Here is a 20,430-nt window from a genome sequence, read left to right on the forward strand (position 1 = left end):
CACACCACAACACTAGCCCTTGGTGTACATTTTAATTATGTCTGTATACAGTCTTTTAAAGTTGTCTCATATATGTTGGTAAAGAAAGGATCTCATGGTGTAAGTGTCTCTTATACAGTGCACTATAGGGTGGAGCTAATTTAAGGTATGATGGATCCTCAGCAGTCTTTGCATACGATGAATGGAGTTCGAGTGTAGGTGGCCTGAATATGTCCTTTTGCATGCACCTGACACACCCTTGGTCCCACAGCTCTCCTGTTGCACTTGAGCCACCATCTGCTGCCTCCCCAGGCACATTAACAGAAAGTTGGATCAGAATTGGAGCAGCCAAGGCTCAAACCAGCCCTTCCACATGGGAGTGTAGCATGCAGCTTTTTTACCTTGATATAAGATCTGCAACAGAGAACAATAAAGAGCATTGTTTCCCAGCAACTGCTAAATAGCTCAATCAAAATCACATTGATATAAAAACCTACCCAGAACCGCCACTTCTCTTGCATACTTGGAGGATTGCATACATTTTGTAGAACGATGCACAGTGGAAACAGACTAGCCCTGGGTAATGCATATGTGAATCAGAGGCATGCATTATGCATAAATGCCTAACTTTTAACTACCGAATGTTTCCAGGATGACACAGATATGCCCCAGCTGTATGCTACAGGGTTCCATCACCTTCCATATAAAGCTATTTCTTTCTGAGAATGGCTTACTTGACTGACGGTGCAGTCATCGTGACAATAACTAATAGATCTTGTTAACTGAGATCTTTACTTGAGTTTGAATTTGGCCATCACACTTTAAAACATACTAAATTATTAACAATTCTGTGAAATGAATACTCTTTTCCCATTGACACTCTATCCTCTATTTAACATATTCAAATATCCCACTTACCATTAGGCTAAATACATCAGGATCTATTTCAGATCCCTTTTCAACTAATTTATATGAAAGAGAGATGCCAGTGCAATAAGTCGCAAAAGGGGAGTAAACGTCTCCACAAGGTTTAAATTTAAGGCTTATTTCTTCCTTCTTACTACAAGGCAAGCTCAAATGTCAACACATCAGCACATCATTTTCTTCTCATTGAGCTGTTTGCCTGGTATTCACAAATCCAATTACTTTTCAGTGGCACCAAACAAGATACTTACATGATTTTATTCTGCAACTCTGAATTTCCTTCCTGCTGCTTTTTGCTTTGCTGGCTTAAAAAGAAAAAAAAAAAAAACCACCCTGCCATTTTTTTGGTGATGTATCAGCAGGTCTCACTCTCATCCTGGGTGAAACAAACATTCATCCCAGAAGCGAGCAGCAGCCTTGCTTCACACTTTAAACCCAGGGAAGATGAGACATCCTGGGGTAGCATTCTCATGCCAGGGATAATGTTCAGTTTATGACAGGCATGAAATGAAAGTTCTCACTGTACAGTTTATTTATTACTTTTTTTCTAAGGTCCTGATCCGGGAGATTGTGTAAATCAAGTCGTCCTTACCTTCAATCTCCTCCCCTTTAGAAGATTTTCATGTTACTATGAAGATCACAGAACGCTTACATGTAAAAATTACATGGGGTGGGAATTATCTTTATGCTTAAAACTATATATGAAATTTGTTCTCTATATATAAATAAAAATAAAATAAATGCATTTTCTCATAGTTCTGGAAGCTAGAAGTCCAAAATCAATGAGTGTGCAGGGTTATATCCCCTTCAGAGTCTCCAGAGACAAGCCTTCTTTGTCTCTGGACAACAGCCCTTGCTGTTCCTTGGCATGGGCTATCATTGCTCTAAAAGTCTGCCTCCATCTTCACACAGCCATCCTCCTGCTGTCTGATTTTATGTCTACATTTTCATTTTTTTAATACAGACATCAGTCGTTGGATTAGACACTGTAATCCAGTAACATCTATGAAGAGCCTCCGTCCAGTTAAAGTCACATTCACAGGTTCTTGATGGATAAGAATTTGGGTAGAGACAGTGTTCAACACAATACAGAACCACGTAAGGGCTCTATGCAAGAAGCTAACTTTACTGTGTGCTTTTCATGCAAAGGTCTCATCGGTCTGTAGCACTAATTAACACTTAATTCCCTTAAGTGCTACGTATCAACATGATATCTTGTTTAAATATGGACAGTACTTACCAAACATTTCAATTTGTTTGAAATGTCCCACACATAGCAAAATCAAAGTGTATTTGATCATTTCATCTCTTAAAAATGAGATACATAAATGAAATTCAATTCCTCAATTTTTAATTAATATTGTCACCAGACATTTCAGGCTTCAAAGACCTTTTGCATTTTACATGTATGCTACAATGACAAGTGCAGATTTAAAAGCTTTAAGAAAAATATTTAAAATCTAATATGATAATAAGAAAGAAGTTTGCTCAATTTTAATCTTGATATTTTTCGTTTGTTTTTTTTTTTTTTTTTTTTTTTTTTTTGACAGGCAGAGTGGACAGTAAGAGAGACAGAAAGAAAGGTCTTCCTTTGCTGTTGGTTCACCCTTCAATGGCTGCCATGGCTGGGGCAGTGCGGCCGGTACACTGCACTGATCCGATCAATAACAAACAAACTACACAAGCGAAGGGTAAGAACAACCTTCTATTGTATATCAAATTTCTGAAATATAGAATTTACAGTAAAGGAGGTTTTACAAGTTCAAGTAGACCCTTAGATTATGTAACCTTGAATTCCCAACTACTTCAGCAATATAACCCATTAAAATAGATTTTTCCAGAAAATCCTAAGGCTTCTTTCATGAGACTGTCAGAGGAATTTTAGGGACAATTTTTTTTCTTCATTCACTTTCACATCTAATTCATATTTCTCTTCTCCAAACCATGAGAGAAAAATGTTAAAGGTGTACTTGCATGTGAAATGCTTGTAGTAATTTGAGTTCCGAAAACTGATAAATCTGTAAGTAGGGAGACTGAATTGAAAGGAGGCCATCAAATTTAAGTTTCAGGTTAAACTTAAATGGTTTTCAGATTGATGGTAGAATGAGGCCTTAGAAAAGTGACCGTGGTGTCACCCCCACAGTCTCAAATCACAGGTCCCCCCAACCTGAAGTGTTCAGGTAGAGTGGACACACCACTGGGTCCCCTTATCAGGGCTTGAGACAGGAAGCCCCCTCACCTGCTACATCAGGGCTTCTTAATTCATGGATCCTTGATCCCACAGAGACTCCGCCCCTGGAAATCAGGTGTGTGAATGCCCGAGTGTTGTCCACAGCATTGTATGGGAATAAATCATTAAAGTCATTATTACATATGGAAACACAGGAAATATCACGGGATTTGCCTCAAGCAAAAGCTGCACAAGAACTCAAAGTTAATTTACTGAGTAATAGAAAGATATAAAACCTCTTGGGGATTTCAAGTAGCCTGTACTTGCATGTTCATTTCTAACTCCTGTGAATTTAAGAAAGTTTAAAAAAAAAAACTCACAAATACCAGGGTGTACTTTAGAACCAAATCTGTTCTCCTGGATCTGAACACTGAGCAGAAGTATCTCAAAAGGGAGTCTACAATGGAATCTACAATTAACCTACTTACAAGATCATTAATGTCACACGATAATGAAATATTTGAGCACAATATAGCTTTTTTCTTTAAGTTTCTAAAGTCAAGCTGTTGATGCAGAAACAGAAATAAATAGAAATTCAACTAACTTCTACTTTTAGATCTCTTGTAATTATGAGGTTGAAAACCTGCACCAATTGAATTCCCATTCATTTGGGGCATGAATGTTCAGCACTCTCTTGAATTTAACATAGCTATAAAACCTTTTGCTATGCGAAGCATTTGGAAGTATTGCTCACAAATAGATAATAACTGAGGCAATGTTAGCAGCATTTTCACACTGATGTTGCACTAACTCACCCTTCAGAATCCGAGATTTTCCTTTACCACATCCCTTACCTGTGACACAAGTTCCAGTTCTCAGGAGCTACTGGAAACTGGATTAACAGGCAGAGCAGGTGAGGAGTCACCACTGGAAATGCGGCCTGCATTACTTCCACTAAGTGAAATGGTTCTCCATCTGACTCACGGGTTTTTTTCCTGCACTGTTGGTGTCTTTCTTTTCCAAACAGAATCTGGCAAAGGAGCACTTTGAAAAGATAGAAGAAACCCCTAAAAACAATTTTTAAAAGATAAAAAAAACCCACGTTTAGATTGTTGCCCAAAAAAATTGAAATCTATGCATGGTAGTTTTCTCATAATATGCATTTTCCAAAAAACACTTTGAAGAACCTCTCATACTGTACAATACCACTTAATATCATTCAAAAGTCCGATAAAATCACCTTTGGTGAGGAGTCACAGTGGAAACCACTGGAGTTAGCGGTTGAGAGGTGATCCAAGGAAGCCTTGTAGGAGGTTGAAATGTTCTACTGCCTAATGGTTGCAGGAAGGGTAAGAAACACTCCTCAGGTTTTTTTTTTTTTTTTCACGTATTTTCGTAATTACAGATTTTGGAACATGAATCCCCCCTACTCTCTCTCCTGACCACATTCTTCCTCCTCCCTCTCCCATTCTCACTTCTAATTTTTACAAAGATCTATTTTCAGTTTACTTAGTGATCATAAAGTTAACCTTACGCTAAATAGAAGAGTTTAAAAAAATGGTATGAAGAAAAAAAACTAACATTCAAAATTTTCCTTAAATATACTCATGTAGTATGGTTTCACATATGCATAAACATGTGCATATTCTACTTTAAGAAAAATACTTGGTACATACATTTCAAGCAAATCTTTGGCTACTTTGTACATTACTGGGTAATGTGTCAAGATGGGGCTGGCTCTGAGGCACAGAGGGTTAGGTCACTGATACATGAAGCTCACAGCCCATATCAGAGCTCTGGTGGAAGTGCCCGCTGCTCAGACTCCAATCTAACTTCCTGCTGGTGCCTCTTGGAAGGCACCATGTAGGAGACTCGGATGGAGTTCCTGCCTCCTGACTTCAGCCTGGTCCAGTCCTGGCCATTGTGACCATTTGCGGGGGGTGACCCAGCAGGTGGAAAAATCTGTCTCTCCCTCTTTCTCTGTCACTCTGCCTTTCAAATAAATAAAAACATCTTGTTTAAAAAGAAAAAAAGCAATGTGTCAGGGAAATTGGGATGACCACTAGGCATTGCTTTCCTCTGCCAGAAGTCTGACACAATCTATATTTTGAAGGAACTGCTAGCAATAATAAGAGCGTAAATAAATTACAATGTAAGCACACATTTTTTCACACTCTGCTACTCTGCACAAAGTAAGGGCAATCTATTTTAAAAATCATCACAGACAACAGACAAGATTGCAGTGTGACTAACGGCCATGTTTGCATACTGTGTGGATGAAGATGTAAGTATACATGAAAAATTCCTGCATTGGTTGTGTTATTAAGAAGTCAGAAACAATCCCAGGTTGGTATTGTAGCTCACAAAGCAGCAAGTATAGGTCATTTTAGATAAAACATCCAAGTTTAGGCCTTCAGATTTGCCACAATTTGAATTAACACAAATATCAGTTCATAACAGAGTACTACCAAAAAGAAACACAAACATCAGATTCACAACAAAAACCAACAGAACCTTTCCAAAATGTCCGTTATTGAACTTATCATATGCTGATTTTACATTCCCTCATCTGAAATGCATAATGAAAAAAAAAAAAAACCAAGAGATTGATTGAGAAAATGAGAGTAAGAAGAAAGAATAAAAATGATTTGGCATATTTGAAAGGAAGCAAATTGCACTTCTGGAAGTAAAAAGTATCAACACTGAAATAAAAACTCAACTGATTTTTTTTCTGAAAAACTAGTTAAACACAGCAAAAAGAGTTTGAGCCATCTTCAGAAAGTTAGTGGAAAATGCATATCATGGAAAAACTGCCTAGCCTTGAATTTTTCTGCACAGAAATAAATTTATCCTTGAATTCCATTTTCCCAAGAACTTTTTGAAATACCTTCACACTCTATAGAGAAGTTTGAAGAAAATACTTCCAATGAAGAACAGGGAGGTGGAAAATGGAGTAGTTGAGAAACACCAAAGGAAAAAAAAAAGAGGCTAAGGGAGGTATACATCTATAAGTATTTATATATAAGTGTGAATATATATGTACATGTATATAAAAATAGGACATGACCCCACAGATACAGGAAGTATAATGCTGAGACATAGTACACACCTAAGTGAAGAACCTCAAAAATAAGAGAAAATCTGAATTGTAGGAGGAAAGAAAATCAGGTGGCCTAGAACATACAATGTAGCACCATTAGACTAAGAGTAGAGATCTTAAATGCAATAATAGTTTCCAGAGAACAGTGCCAGAATAGCTAAAGTACTAGGAAAGGAATAACTTTCAACCCTAACTTATAATCCCACAAAATTATTTTTTATCACAAAACATGAAATAAAAACATTTTCCCTTGGGGGGGAAGCATGCCATATGGGCATCGGTTCAAGTCCCAGCTGCTGCACTTCCCATTCAGCTTCATGCTGATGCTCCTGAAAGTAATGGAAGACGGCCCAAGTACCTGGGCCCCTGCACCCAAGTGGGAGACCCAGATGAAGCACCTTGCTTTGGCCTGGCTCTGCGTTGGCCAATGTGGCCACCTGGAATCTCTCTCTCTCTCTCTTTCTCTCCTCTCATTCTATGTAACTCTGACTTTTGATACAAATAATAAATCTTGAAAAAAAATCAAATTTTTCCTAAACAAAAACTTAGAAAATATATCACCAAGAGAGATTCATTAAGAGAATCTATGCAATTAAATAAGAAAAAAAATCACAGAAAACTCTGCTATAGGAAAAGGGAAGTTGAGCAAATAAATTGGTAACCCCAAAAGTAAAGGATCAAAGAGTTCATGGAAAATGAAGTTAAAAGATAAGTTTATTTTGATGCAAAATATCTGAAATCCATGTGTAGTTTTTATTTTTTATTTATTTTATTTTTTATACTTTATTTTATTTATTTATTTTTTTAATATGGAGAGAACAGATTTCATGAATTTCAATGGTTCTAAGAGTACAATGAAACTTTCCTCTCTCCCTCCCTCCTCTTTCCTTTGTTCTTTTTAATTTTTTGAACTAATTTTTTGAACATTTTCCATGAACTTTGAAGACATCTCACTTACAAAAATCACTGTAGCAATTATAACTAATAATATGGTTGACTGTCACTGTTGTGGGTGGTTACATTCTGTAGGTCATCACACACAAGTTAAGCAGTGAGCACGGCGCCTGTGAGCTGCTGACCACAATATTTTCATCAGCTTATCAATATATCTTTTTACATGCGTTTGTCTTAAACATTCTTTATAATACGTGTTTCTTATGAATACACACACATTTATTTCTCATGAAGTAATCTTCTGATTATGGCTTTCTGTGTAATGTATTCTATGGCAGCTGGCTTGTACTACATTCACTCTCCCACTCAGTGCACGTACACATGTATGCAGTGCTGTCACACAGTAAAAACACGCAGTGGCACATACTGTACAGTCCTATACAGGAAATACACACGGCACTGTGAATGTGCACTGTACCAAAAAAAATACACTCTTCATGCAAACAATGTTCGGCTTCGGGAATGAAGGAATTGAGGAACCATACCCAGAATACCTTGATGCCATGCACTGTTTTGGTCTAATGTATACCAATCCCTGACCTTTGAAATATTAAAAACTGGGACTTTGGGTCCAGTTGCCTTTTTTTTTTTTTTTTTGACAGGCAGAGAGGACAGTGAGAGAGAGAGACAGAGAGAAAGGTTTTCCTTTTGCCGTTGGTTCACCCTCCAATGGCCGCCGCGGCCAGCACTCTGTGGCCAGCTAACCGCGCTGATCCAAAGGCAGGAGCCAGGTGCTTCTCCTGGTCTCCCATGTGGGTGCAGGGCCCAAGGACTTGGGCCATCCTCCACTGCACTCCCTGGCCACAGCAGAGAGCTGGCCTGGAAGAGGGGCAACTGGGAAAGAATCCGGCGCCCCGACTGGGACTAAAACCCAGTGTGCCAGCGCCGCAAGGCGGAGGATTAACCTGTTGAGCCACGGCACCAGCCCCAGTTGCTTTATACAGGTTGGTTTGCCAATGACCACAAAGTAGGCCAATGTCATTGGTATTACAAGTCTGCTCTTCCACATAACCCTACTTCTGTGGGACACTTAGTAGGTATTTAGAATGCTTCTACAGCCCACCGATCTCCACAACCTGCCTCACTTGGAAGTTTGACATCTTTACTGCTGAATCACCTGTTGAAATGTGCATCAGCTAACACTATCAAGAAGTGTTTAAAATGCTCCTGAGTGACTTGACTACAAATTTCAGCTTTCAGTTTCACAATAATGCTGTCCATACACTTTTTTCAATCAGTGATCATCTCATGAATCCATAAATTTAACTGCTTTTCCATCTTTTCCGTAGCTCCTTCACATACTACACATCTTCCTTTGCTACTTTTGGGAGTGGTGCCAAGCAAACAGCAGTGGATTTTCCTTTTCCATTTCTTGTATGTAGCATTGAAAGGCAGAGAGATAGAGAGAAAGTCAGAGACAAAGACAAAGGCAACAAACAGGAAGAGAGAGTTCCCAAAATGCCCATAATGGCTGCATCTGGACCAGGCTCCATCCAGGCGCTGGGAACCCAATTAAAGTCTCCGACTTGGTTGGCGGGGGTCCAATTACTTAAACCATCTCTGCTATCCCTTAAGTGTGCATTTGCAGTAAACTGGATTCAAGAGCAAAGCAGGGACTCAAACTTGGGCATTTCAATACAAGACATGGACAACTAACTGGCATCTTAATTGCTAGGCAGAATGGCCACCCTAAACTTATCACTTAATTCCATTTTCCACAATTCCAGTAATTCCACTTTTTGAAGCACCCTAACTTCACACATCCTGCCAGTGAAAAGACATTTTCAAGACAGACAACAGACATCATATAACTATATGTTATCTTCAATACATAAAACTTAGTATCAACAGATATAGGAAGTTTGAAAGTAGAAAGATAGAAAAAAATATCACTGTGTTTCTAAATCTGTATATATGAAATTTGTTTACCTTAAATAAAATCTTTTAAAAAGTCATGAAAAAAAAAGAAAAAAACCCTCAGGGTAACACTAACAATATACTTACAGAGATAATGATAAAACAATTCAGCAGGAGAATGCAACAATTCTAAATGCATAAGCACTCCCAAAGTTTTATAAAGAAAAAAAAAACAAGTGTTTAGTCAAAATGAAAAGTGAATAAATCTAACAGCACAAAACAGTATTTCAAGACAATTTTCTCTGGTACTGATAGATAAAAGTAACAAAAAGTAGCAATAATATGGCATGGAGTAATAAGCAGATCCCGTGAACCAAATAATTTTGAAACAAAACATTTTTCTCAAGTACACAACTGTAAAAATTGAACATTTTAGGTGCCATAAACCAAGGTGAAACAAATATCAAAGGATCTATAAAATATACTTTATACAATTATAATGTAATCAGTCAAACAGATTTAAAACACCATGTATCTGCAAACATAAAAACAGCTTAAACCAATTAAGAGATGAATATATCAGAGTAAAATCAAAATGAATGTTAATCTGGGATAGTCTCAAGATTTTCTGCAAAGTTCAGAAAATCAACAAGAATATATACATGATGCCCCAAACCAGTGAAATAAAAGAGAACACTGTGTGAAACACACACACAAAAATGTAAAACATAAAAAGATAGGTAAAGAATTCCGAATAGTGATTCCCTCTGTGTGGAAGACAGGAGTAAGGAGAAACAAAGTTGTCACTGCTATTGTTTTTTTCACAATAGCTAACAACCTCAAAAATATCCTGTAGTTAGGTTTCATTTACAACTTAAATAATCACTATGTATCTGTTCATGGATGTATTAAATAATAAATAACATTGCAAATAGGTTAAATATAAAAATAAATATTGTTTTCCAGCAGTAATAATTAGGCTGAGGAAATATATAGGCTGAGGAAATATATTTTGGAAATGTGTGTGTGTGTGTGGAGAGAGAGAGAGAGAGAGAAAGAGAGAGAGAGGAATTTTCAGAGAAGCCACAGAATTGAAAACTGTGAAATGTTCCAAAGAATGTGGTATTCTAGATGGTTCTGGAAGACAGAATTTCCTTCCTCCCCTTCACCCAGAAATAAGCCCATCTGCTTCATGGTCCATGATGACAACCGATAGGAATTTTCCCATCCCATAAACACGGACAGGATTCTTCGCTACTGGAGTTCCTACCTGTTATATTCCAAGTTGTGCAGTGGCTGTTGTCAGGCTGTTGCCTAATGGACTTGTTCTGGGCAATCCTGATTCTTTCTTTCCTGTCTATTGGTCACTTCATGGGAGTCACTGGCCCCAACATGGGATCTCTCTTTCATCCTCATGTTTTTTGAGCTCTCCTTTTGTTGTCCTCCACGTGTTTTCTTGAACAATGCTGAAATGTTCTCTTATTTTCATATCTGGATTTAATGCAAGTGTTTTGCGGCTCATAGCAAAGCCTCTGGAACAGTGCTTCACCATCTGCCTGGGCCTTTCAGGGATCACTTTGTGTGGACATGCACAGGTGTACCTCAAAAGTTCATGAAAACAGAAGCAAAACATGTTAATTTTCATGCAAAAACTTCTTGAAATCTATGCATATGAGGAGTCATCATAAAGTTCTTGGAAGGCCAGAACTGGGACATAGTGGGCTAAGTCTCCACCCGAGGTGCTGGAGTCCCATATGGGTATCGATTCATGTCTCGGCTGCTCCTCTTCCAACCCAGCTCTCTGCTGTTGGCCTGGGAAAGCAGCAGAAGATGACTCAAGTCCTTGGGCCCCTGCACCCACGTGGGAGACCTGGAAGAAGCTCCTGGCTCCTGGTTTCAGATTGGTTCAGTCCAGCCTTTGTGGCCATCTGGAGAGTGAACGAGCAGATGGAAGACCATTCTCTCTGTTTCTCCCTCTCTCTGTGTGTAACTCCACCTCTCAAACAAATAATATAATAAAATATTTTTTAAAAAAGTTCTTGGAAATGCATATTATGAAAAAAATGTGTGGATTTTAAAACTTTTTGCATCAAAATAAACATCTTTTAATTCTACTTTTCCACAAACTCTTTTAGTACCATTGTATGAAAGCCACATCGTAACTGTCAGGTGATTCACGAGTGGAAAATATTCAAGACAGAGTTCATCAGAGCTCAAAACTACCTCAAATGCTGATTAATGCCTCTTAGCTACTACTTGGATTTGACCAGAGCATTTGATCCAAATGACTCCTGCAGTACTTTACTCAGTTAATGTGACATGAAAAGAAAGGAGAACTAGCTGGCACCGCGGCTCACTAGGCTAATCCTCCACCTGTGGTGCCGGCACCCCGGGTTCTAGTCCCGGTTGAGGCACCAGATTCTGTCCCTGTTGCTCCTCTTCCAGTCCAACTCTCTGCTGTGGCCTGGGAGTGCAGGGGAGGATGGCCCAAGTGCTTGGGCCCTGCACCCCATGGGAGACCAGGAGAAGCACCTGGATCCTGGCTTCGAATTGGTGTTGCTCTAGCTGTATCTGCCATTTGGGGGTGAACCAATGGAAGGAAGACCTTTCTCTCTGTCTCTCTCTCTCTCACTGTCTAACTCTTCCTGTCAAAAAAAGAAAAAAAGAAAAGAAAAGAAAGGAGAACTGATTCGGATAAAGTACGAGCACGCATGCACATATTCTATGACAATTACAATTGAATATTTAACACTCACACATAAAACAGTGCACAAAGTCCACAGGGTATTCCTTCTCTATTCTGTGTGACAAAACTCCTACAAATGCAGTGACTTAAAGCAGCACACATGTTTTTAACCTCACAGTTCCTTGGCTCACCTGGGATCTCTGCTCAGGGTCCAATCCAAGAAGGTTGTCAAAATGTTGGCCAGGTGAAGTGCAGAGTTATCTGCATCCCAGTGCATGGACTTAGCAGGCATCCCAAGTGGCAGCTTAACCAACTGTGGCACAACACCTGTCCCTATCATGCTAATGTTCATCTGGACCCTGTGGCAGCCTCTAAACCTGAGTGAAGCAGCCGCACATCTGTCCAGTGACCCCAAAACCTCACCTGGAGACTTCTTGGGCCACTTCCTTTGTGATCTTTAATCTCCCAGAGCAAAACCTGAGACATTCATCACAGTGTCTTGGAAAAGCTTGTCGCTTTCCTGTACCGCATTCTGTCCTGTCCTGGCTTTCACTTTCAGTAACTCTTAGACACTGACTAGCGTGACAATCCCAAATCACTCATTGATTCTGTAAGGTGCTGAACAGGAATGGTTCCAATTGGGTGCATCACCTGTGGGCAACTCAGCCTTGCCAGGCACCAAGGGGAACCTTGGTGAATGAGTGAGCCCTGGATGGGCTGCAGATGTCATGTGGTTCCCTCCCTTTCCCAAGTCACCCCACACCAAGACAAAGCAGGTGTTTCCCAGGAGTGACTATGCAGTGTAGAAGCAGCCACTGCTATTTGCCTTGCTCCCTGGAACTGATCGGAGGTTGAAGACAGAACCGTCTGACTTCACCGATTTTGTGAGTGGATGCAAAGAGTCTGTATCCTTGGGAGGTCACCAAATAATCAGCCTCAGCAGAGACTGCTCATGGGAAAGCTTCTTTACTTGTGACCAGTAAAGGGACAGCGGGAAGGCAGACTGCCCTAAGGAAACAGCCTTGCTGAGCAGCAGTTTGCCAGGGCTTTGAAAGCAAGGTGCAGGGGGAGCATCCAGGATGTTAAAAGGGCCCTTCCTGCTCAAGAAACAGACGTCACTGGGAATGGCAAGTTCAAAAATATGCCTCAAAGTGTGTACTTGAAGCTTTAGTACCTTTGAGCACAATGTTGCAAGCTGAGCTCTCCTGGGACATCTGAAGAGGCTAGCCAAAGCAAGACCAGCTCAGATTCTCTGTCCAGAGTCCTCAGCCCCTCTTCTGCCTCAATCCCACACTCTTGATTACAGAATGAGAGTCCCCCACTGAGCAGTCTAAGACAGAATTTCGTATAACATGATGTCGTCACAGGAGGTACCCCAGTAGCATTGTTATGGAACACAAACCAAGGGAGGAGTGGCAGGCAATTGTTTCTGCCATGTTCTGTCGTTGAGAAGGAAGTCACAGGTGCCACCTGCACTCCAGCAATGGGCTTATACGTGGCTCCTTGGGAGGTAGAAAACACTGAGAATCATCCTAGGGCCTGTCTGCTACACCACAGATATGCAGTAAATATTGCCTATTACCTAGCAGTTATACAACATGTTTTGGAATATTTTGGAGAAAATGACTACGTGTTGTTAGGTGTTTATGTGCTACCTTATTGAACACATAAGATGTGAAATTGTTATTATGTCTCCTTAAATCACTTTATTTTTCTCTTATCTTCTTTGGGGGAAAATGATTATGATTTTCACTTTATTTTCTGTACTCCTCATTAAAAGTTATAGTAAATGTATGTTCTGTCTTTTTAAAAATATAATCTTAAGCATATAACTGAAGGCAAGAATAGAATTTTAACTGTTATAGATGTAAAGAATTTTTAATAAAGAAAATCTAATAAATGCAAAATTCCAGATACATTGGTCTTCTATTATAGATCTGAAATTTTCATTTCCAAGAGGTAACCCCAAGGATTCAACCAGAAGTGAATTTAAATTTCCTTCATCCCTCTACAAGGGCCAAATCTCCATAATGGCTCTGCCCTGGATCTGATTCTATTGCTGAGAAAAGACCATCAGATGTGCCATTGGAATATGCCTCTCTTTTCTACAGAGTCTCAGGGGAGTGCTTTTTCCTTGTACCAAGCACGGCAGAAATGACATACTTACACTTCTGTCTCTGTGTCATTTTCATTAGTATAAGTTGGTCCCTCCTGGCAGAGTAATTACTTTGGGGATAAGATAAAAAGTGAAAATGCCATATGGATGTGGTTTTCACATATGAGCACATTTGATAAAATATCGATTATGGCTTAAATGTTGATTCCAGTGACTTTACAGGTTAAATGACTTGGTAAACTAGTCTGTCCAAAAGGCAGAGCTTCTCTGGGTCAGCAACTAACCCTGTGCCATCATTGTGAAATGACCCATCCTTGTCTTCAGTTAAAACACATTTCCTATTTATGGTAATCATTTTAAGTTTATCTTATATATTGAAAGGCAGACAGACAGAAATAGACAGACACATGGACGAAGAAATCTACAAAGACCTCCCATTTGCTGGTTCACTCCCAAAGCCCTGCATCCCCTGAGGCTGGGCCAGCCTGAAGTCAGGAGCCTGGCACTAAATCTCAGTTCCCACTGTGGGTGGTAGGAACCCAGCTACTAGAGCCATCAACTGCTGCCTCCCAGGGTGTGCATCAGCAGGAAGCTGGAATCAGGACCATGGCTGAGTTTTGGGTTAAGTCACTAGGAATGTGGGTGTCCCAATTAGTGTTGTTACAGCTGGAGGACAAAGTCAGTCCTTGTTCCACACCAAAGAGGAATTTCCATGCAGATGGAAAGAGTGAACAGGAGTGAAGGCTTTACTGAGAGCAGGGAGCCTCCTAACATAGCAGTCAGAAGGGAGCCTCCACGGGAGGACTTGCCCCTGCCGCTTGGAAATGCAATCTTTTTATCACACAAAAAGATGCTTGGGAAAAAAAAAAGGGTGCCATGTCCAATCAGTGGGGGCAGAAAGGATCATGAGTATACACACTTATGATTGGTCTTTATAGGTAGGGGTTAAAAGCCATTCTAGGGAACATTCAGGGAGACAGGGATAGAAATTGGTACCTATCAGCAAGTCAAGGATAACAACCAGTCAGGGAGCCAGGGTATTGTCCAATCAGCAAGTGGTCTCATTCCTTATCACTGGAGACAGGGAGCATCTCTGTGCTATCTCTAGCAAACACCCAGGTTTTTTGATAAATCTGTGTGTGGCTAGAGGCCATCCCAGGAGGGAACAAGAATAAATTTTCTTTTGAAAAATATGTATGAATTTCAAACTTTTTTGCACCAAAAAATAAATTTATCTTTCAATTACATTTTCTGTGAAATTTTTGAAGCATGTAGATCTCTATATATTCACAGTTTAAGATTATTTGTAAACTTGCAAATACTACTAAATCAATACAACACAACACAATCAAGAAAATGATTTTATAAGCCACATATGATATGGCCATTGACTCATACAATGGAAGTGTACACAATGTGGACAAAAGTATGAGTGGAGCATAAGGACAACAACAACAAAAGCCTCCCAAATAAAACTTAACAGTAATTAGCCTAATGTTAAAATAGCATACAACACTTTGCTTGCTATGAATTATAAGAGTTCTTTTTAACTTTAGTAATATTATATATATATATTATATAGAGATGACATTATATTAGCTCTTCCATTTGAATATGAATCTGTTATGATTTTTAACTAGGTGCTTTTTAAGAAGTGTTATTATTGGATTATATTATTTAAAGGAATATTTCCATTTTCCCATATTGGAGACCTATGAATTCAATCTTCCTCTGCACCCTTCTCCTACCTGTGAACTAATTAGTAATTACAGTCATCTCTCAGTGTCCATGAGAACACGACCCCATGGATACCAAATGCTGCAGATATTCAGATCCCGTAGAAAAAATGTTATAATATTTGCCTATCAAACATGCACATCTTACTGTATACATTTAAATCATCTCTTTCTTATAGTACAATGTAAGTGCTATAGTTGTTTATAGAATAATCACAATAAAAATGATATTTTCTGGGGCCAACGCTGTGGCATATGTAGTAGGTTAAGCCTCCACCTGCAGGGCTGGCATCCCATGTGGGCACTGATTCATTTAAACTACATTTTTAACTTTAGTAATATTACACTATAAATTTAGTAATATTATATTTTATGAATTACCACAGATCATGGAAACAAATGATGTTTATCTTTTTAAGACTGACTTATTTCACTAAGTATAATGGTTTCCAATTGTATCCATTTTGTTGCAAAACACAGGATTTTTTCTCTTGTTTGGTTGAACAGTATTTCATAGTGTATATATACCACATTTTCTTTATCCAGTTAGTGGTTGATGGACATCTGGGTTGATTCCATATCTTAACTGTTGTGGCTTGAGCTGCAATAAACATGGGAGTATAAATAACTCTTTCATGTGCCAATTTCATTTTGTTCAGGTAAGTTCCCAAGAGTGGGATGGCTGGGTCATACGGTAGATATATTTTTACTTGTTTATATTCCCACAAACAGTGGATCAGGGTAGCGTTTTCCCCACATTTTCTTCAGCATTTATTGTTTGTAGATTTCTGTATGAGAGTCAATCTAACTGTAGTGAGGTGAAACTTCATAATGGTTTTTATTTGCATGTCCCAAATAGCCAGGGACCCTTGGCATTTTCTGTGTTTGTTGTATATTGCCTTGATGGTGTTGAGAAATGTCCCTTCTATACCCAATTGGCTTAAGATTTTTATATGAAAGGATGTTGTATTTTATCAAATGATTTCTCTTCATGTATTGAGATAGTCGTAAGGTTTTTATCCTTCAGTTTACTGATTTATTGATTTGTAGATGTTGAACTATCCCTGCATATCAGGGATAAATCCCACTTGATCTGGGTGAATAATCTTTCTTATGTGTTGTTAAATTTGATTAGTTAATGTTTTGTTGAGGATTTTACATCTGTGTTCATCTGGGATATTGGTCTATAGTTCTGTTTATTTGTTATATCTTTTTCTGGTTTTGGAATTAAGGTGATGCTGCCATCATAGAAGGAGTTTGTGGGAATTCTCTCTCTTTGAATTGTTTCAAATATCTTGAAAAGAATTGAAATTAGTTCTTCATTAAATTAAAAGCCTAATCCTCTGCCTTGCAGCGCCGGCACACTGGGTTCTAGTCCCAGTCAGGACGCTGGATTCTGTCCCAGTTGCCCCTCTTCCAGGCCAGCTCTCTGCTGTGGCCAGGGAGTGCAATGGAGGATGGCCCAAGTGCTTGGGCTCTGCACCCCATGGGAGACCAGGAGAAGCACCTGGCTCCTGCCTTTGGATAGGTGCGGTGCGCCGGCCGCGGCGACCATTGGAGGGTGAACCAATGGCAAAGGAAGACCTTTCTCTCTGTCTCTCTCTCTCACTGTCCACTCTGCCTGTCAAAAAAAAAAAAATTAAAAGCCTAGTAGAATTCAGTAGTAAAGCAATCCAGTCCTTTACTTTTCTTTTTTGGGAGAGTCTTTATTATTGATTCAATTTCTGTCTCGGTTGTTGGTCTGTTAGGTTTTCTATGCCGTTGTGCCTCAATTTTAGTAGATTTTATGTGTCCAAATAGCTATGCCTATTTTCTAGACTTTCCAATGTGTTGGCATATAGCTGTTTGTGGTATCCGTGATGATTCTTTTTATTTCTCTGGCATCTATTGTTTTCTCCTCTTTTTCATCTCTGATTTTATTGAGTTGGGTCTTTCTTGTTTTGGTTAGTTGGGCCAATGATGCATCAATTTTGTTCATTTTTTTTTTCAAGAAAACATTTCATTGATCTTTTGTAATTTTTGTTTCAATTTTCTTTATTTATTCTCTGATTTTAAATATTTCTTACCTCCTGCTAATTTGGAGTTTGGTTTGTTGTTATTTTTCTAGGTTGTTGGGATGCTTTGACAGCTCATTTATTTGATGATTTTCCATTTTCTTGTTGTAGGCACTAATTATTATAAACTTGCCTCTTAACATTGCTTTTGCTGTATCCCATAAGTCTTGATATATTGTATTATCATCTTCATTTGTTTCCAGGAATTTTTTGACCAAATCATTATTTATCAATGATAACCTTGAATGTAAATGGCCTAAATTCTCCAATTATAAGATACAGGCTGGCTAAATGGATTTTTAAAAAAGACCCATCTATCTGTTTTCTACAAGAAACACACGTCATCAACAAAGGTACATGCAGACTGAAAGTGAAAGCATGGAAAAAGATATTCCAGGGCCCGGCCGGAAGTGGCCCCGCAGCGCCGCCGCCAGCTTGCTGCTCGGAGGGTTCTGGCTTTTCGGCGGCCGACGGTGCACGCGGTTCGGGGCTGTGCTTTGGCGCGCGTCTGCAAGTGGCGATGTCGCACCCGTCACCCCAAGCCAAGCCGTCCAACCCCAGCAACCCCCGAGTCTTCTTTGATGTGGACATCGGGGAGGAGCGAGTTGGTCGAATTGTCTTAGAATTGTTTGCAGATATTGTACCCAAAACTGCAGAAAACTTCCGTGCACTATGCACAGGAGAAAAAGGCATTGGACCCACCACTGGAAAACCTCTCCACTTCAAAGGATGCCCTTTCCATCGAATTATTAAGAAATTTATGATTCAGGGTGGAGACTTCTCAAATCAGAATGGGACAGGTGGAGAAAGCATTTATGGTGAAAAATTTGAAGATGAGAATTTCTATTATAAGCATGATCGGGAGGGTTTGCTGAGCATGGCGAATGCTGGTCGCAACACAAACGGTTCTCAGTTTTTCATCACAACAGTTCCAACCCCTCATCTGGATGGGAAACACGTGGTATTCGGCCAAGTAATTAAAGGGATAGGTGTGGCCAGGACACTGGAGAACGTGGAGGTGAAAGGTGAAAAACCTGCCAAACTGTGCGTTATTGCAGAATGTGGAGAACTGAAGGAAGGGGATGATTGGGGAATATTCCCCAAAGATGGCTCTGGTGACAGCCACCCGGATTTCCCTGAGGATGCAGATATAGACTTGAAGGATGTAGATAAAATTTTATTAGTTACAGAAGACTTAAAAAACATTGGAAATAATTTTTTCAAATCTCAGAACTGGGAGATGGCTATTAAAAAATATACAAAAGTTTTAAGATACGTGGAGAGCTCCAGAGCTGTCGCTGAGGAAGCAGACAGGCTGAGGCTGCAGCCTGTAGCTTTAAGCTGCGTGCTGAACACTGGTGCTTGCAAACTGAAGCTGTCAGACTGGCAGGGAGCCATCGACAGCTGTCTGGAGGCTCTTGAAATAGACCCATCGAATACCAAGGCCCTCTACCGCAAGGCTCAAGGATGGCAAGGCTTAAAGGAGTATGATGAAGCTTTGGCTGATCTTAAGAAAGCTCAGGAGATCGCGCCAGAAGATAAAGCTATCCAGGCAGAACTGCTGAAAGTCAAACAGAAGATAAAGGCACAGAAAGACAAAGAGAAGGCAGTATATGCAAAAATGTTTGCTTAACCAGTCTGCATTGGTCACACCAAGGCATTAAGCAAATGTAAGGGTCACGGTCTGTCTGTGACCCCAATGTGTTTCCTGTGACATTTCAGCTCCCATTGTTTACAGTTAGGAATACTGATAAAGGTTTACTCTTAATAAAAGTGTTACAGTAAAAAAAAAAAAAAAAAAAAAAAGAAAAAGATATTCCAGGCTCTTTCTTACTGAGATGCTTTACGATGTTTTCTATGCTAATTTTAATAACAACATGATTTTTTCTAAATATTTATTTATTGATTTGTAAGGCAGAGTAACAGAGGCAGAAGCAGAGAGAGAGAGAGGTCTTCCACCGGCTGGTTCACTCCCCAAATGGCATCAATGGCCAGGACTGGGCCAGGTCAAAGCCAGAAGCCAGGAGCTTCTTCTGGGTCTACCATACAGGTGCAGGAGCCTTAGCACTTGCACCATTTTCTACTTCTTTCCCAGGCCAAAGCAGAGAGCCACATCAGAAGTAGAGCAACCGGGACTTAAACAGGCACCAATAGGGGATGCTGACATTGCAGGCAGTGGCTTTACTTGCTATGCCACAGTGCCAGACCCCAGAATATATGATCAATAGTTAAGATGAAATGTATGCATCAAGAATGTTCAGCAGATAACAAATAACTTATTAATCTTATAAATACAACACCCAGTACAGAGAGGCATAATTTACTCAAGATCTCACAATCGGTGGTTGGAACATAAGCGTAAGTATACTGTATGCTCAGGTTGGCCTCCATATTATTGTTTGATATTTTAAAGTCTCTTCTAGTTCTAACTACGTAGATAATTCAAAATAGAAAATGGAATTTGAAAATAAGTTCATTTTGTTGTAAATTTTTAAAAAAAAATCCATGCACAGTTTTTCAACAAATACGTTTTCCATGAAATTTGTGAATACCATTTGTAGGCACAGATATGAAAGCATTATGTAACCAAATAAACTTATTTTTAAATTCCATTTCTGATTAACATTGTGAAACATCTTGTCATATGAAATATAGGAAGGCAATAAAAAGTGCAGGATAAAACAAATTAAAAGCAAAACTTTTCAAAAACAAATATTTTTGACAGCCTTTTATAATTCTTTACCACTTCTCATAATACTTATGGAAAAAGTAATGAAATCTAGTTTACCCCATGTCTGACAACCAGAAGACCTAAGTGGAACACTCCCTCACATGACTGAGTGTGGCAAGTTGC

At 39.3% G+C, this 20,430-nt stretch overlaps 2 protein-coding genes across 3 annotated transcripts in view; both read left to right on the plus strand.

Moving 5' to 3' along the window:
* The window catches only part of LOC108176049 (uncharacterized), a 384,299-nt gene that overhangs the window by 248,533 nt on the left and 115,336 nt on the right, over window positions 1-20,430 (plus strand). The window lies entirely within an intron of this gene.
* On the plus strand, window positions 17,948-19,388 carry LOC138843578 (peptidyl-prolyl cis-trans isomerase D). Its single transcript, XM_070048203.2, has one exon. It carries the CDS (start codon window positions 18,097-18,099, stop codon window positions 19,207-19,209), a length of 1,113 nt encoding a protein of 370 aa, XP_069904304.1. The 5' UTR covers window positions 17,948-18,096; the 3' UTR covers window positions 19,210-19,388.

This window comes from Oryctolagus cuniculus, chromosome 8, assembly GCF_051225735.1.
Source record: "Oryctolagus cuniculus isolate XC-2025 breed Fujian yellow rabbit chromosome 8, ASM5122573v1, whole genome shotgun sequence".
NCBI classification, from domain to species: domain Eukaryota; kingdom Metazoa; phylum Chordata; class Mammalia; order Lagomorpha; family Leporidae; genus Oryctolagus; species Oryctolagus cuniculus.

What these genes read in the sequence shown, in the direction of transcription:
- LOC138843578 (XM_070048203.2), top strand. Translation starts at nt 18,097, where the DNA reads ATGTCGCACCCGTCACCCCAAGCCAAGCCGTCCAACCCCAGCAACCCC.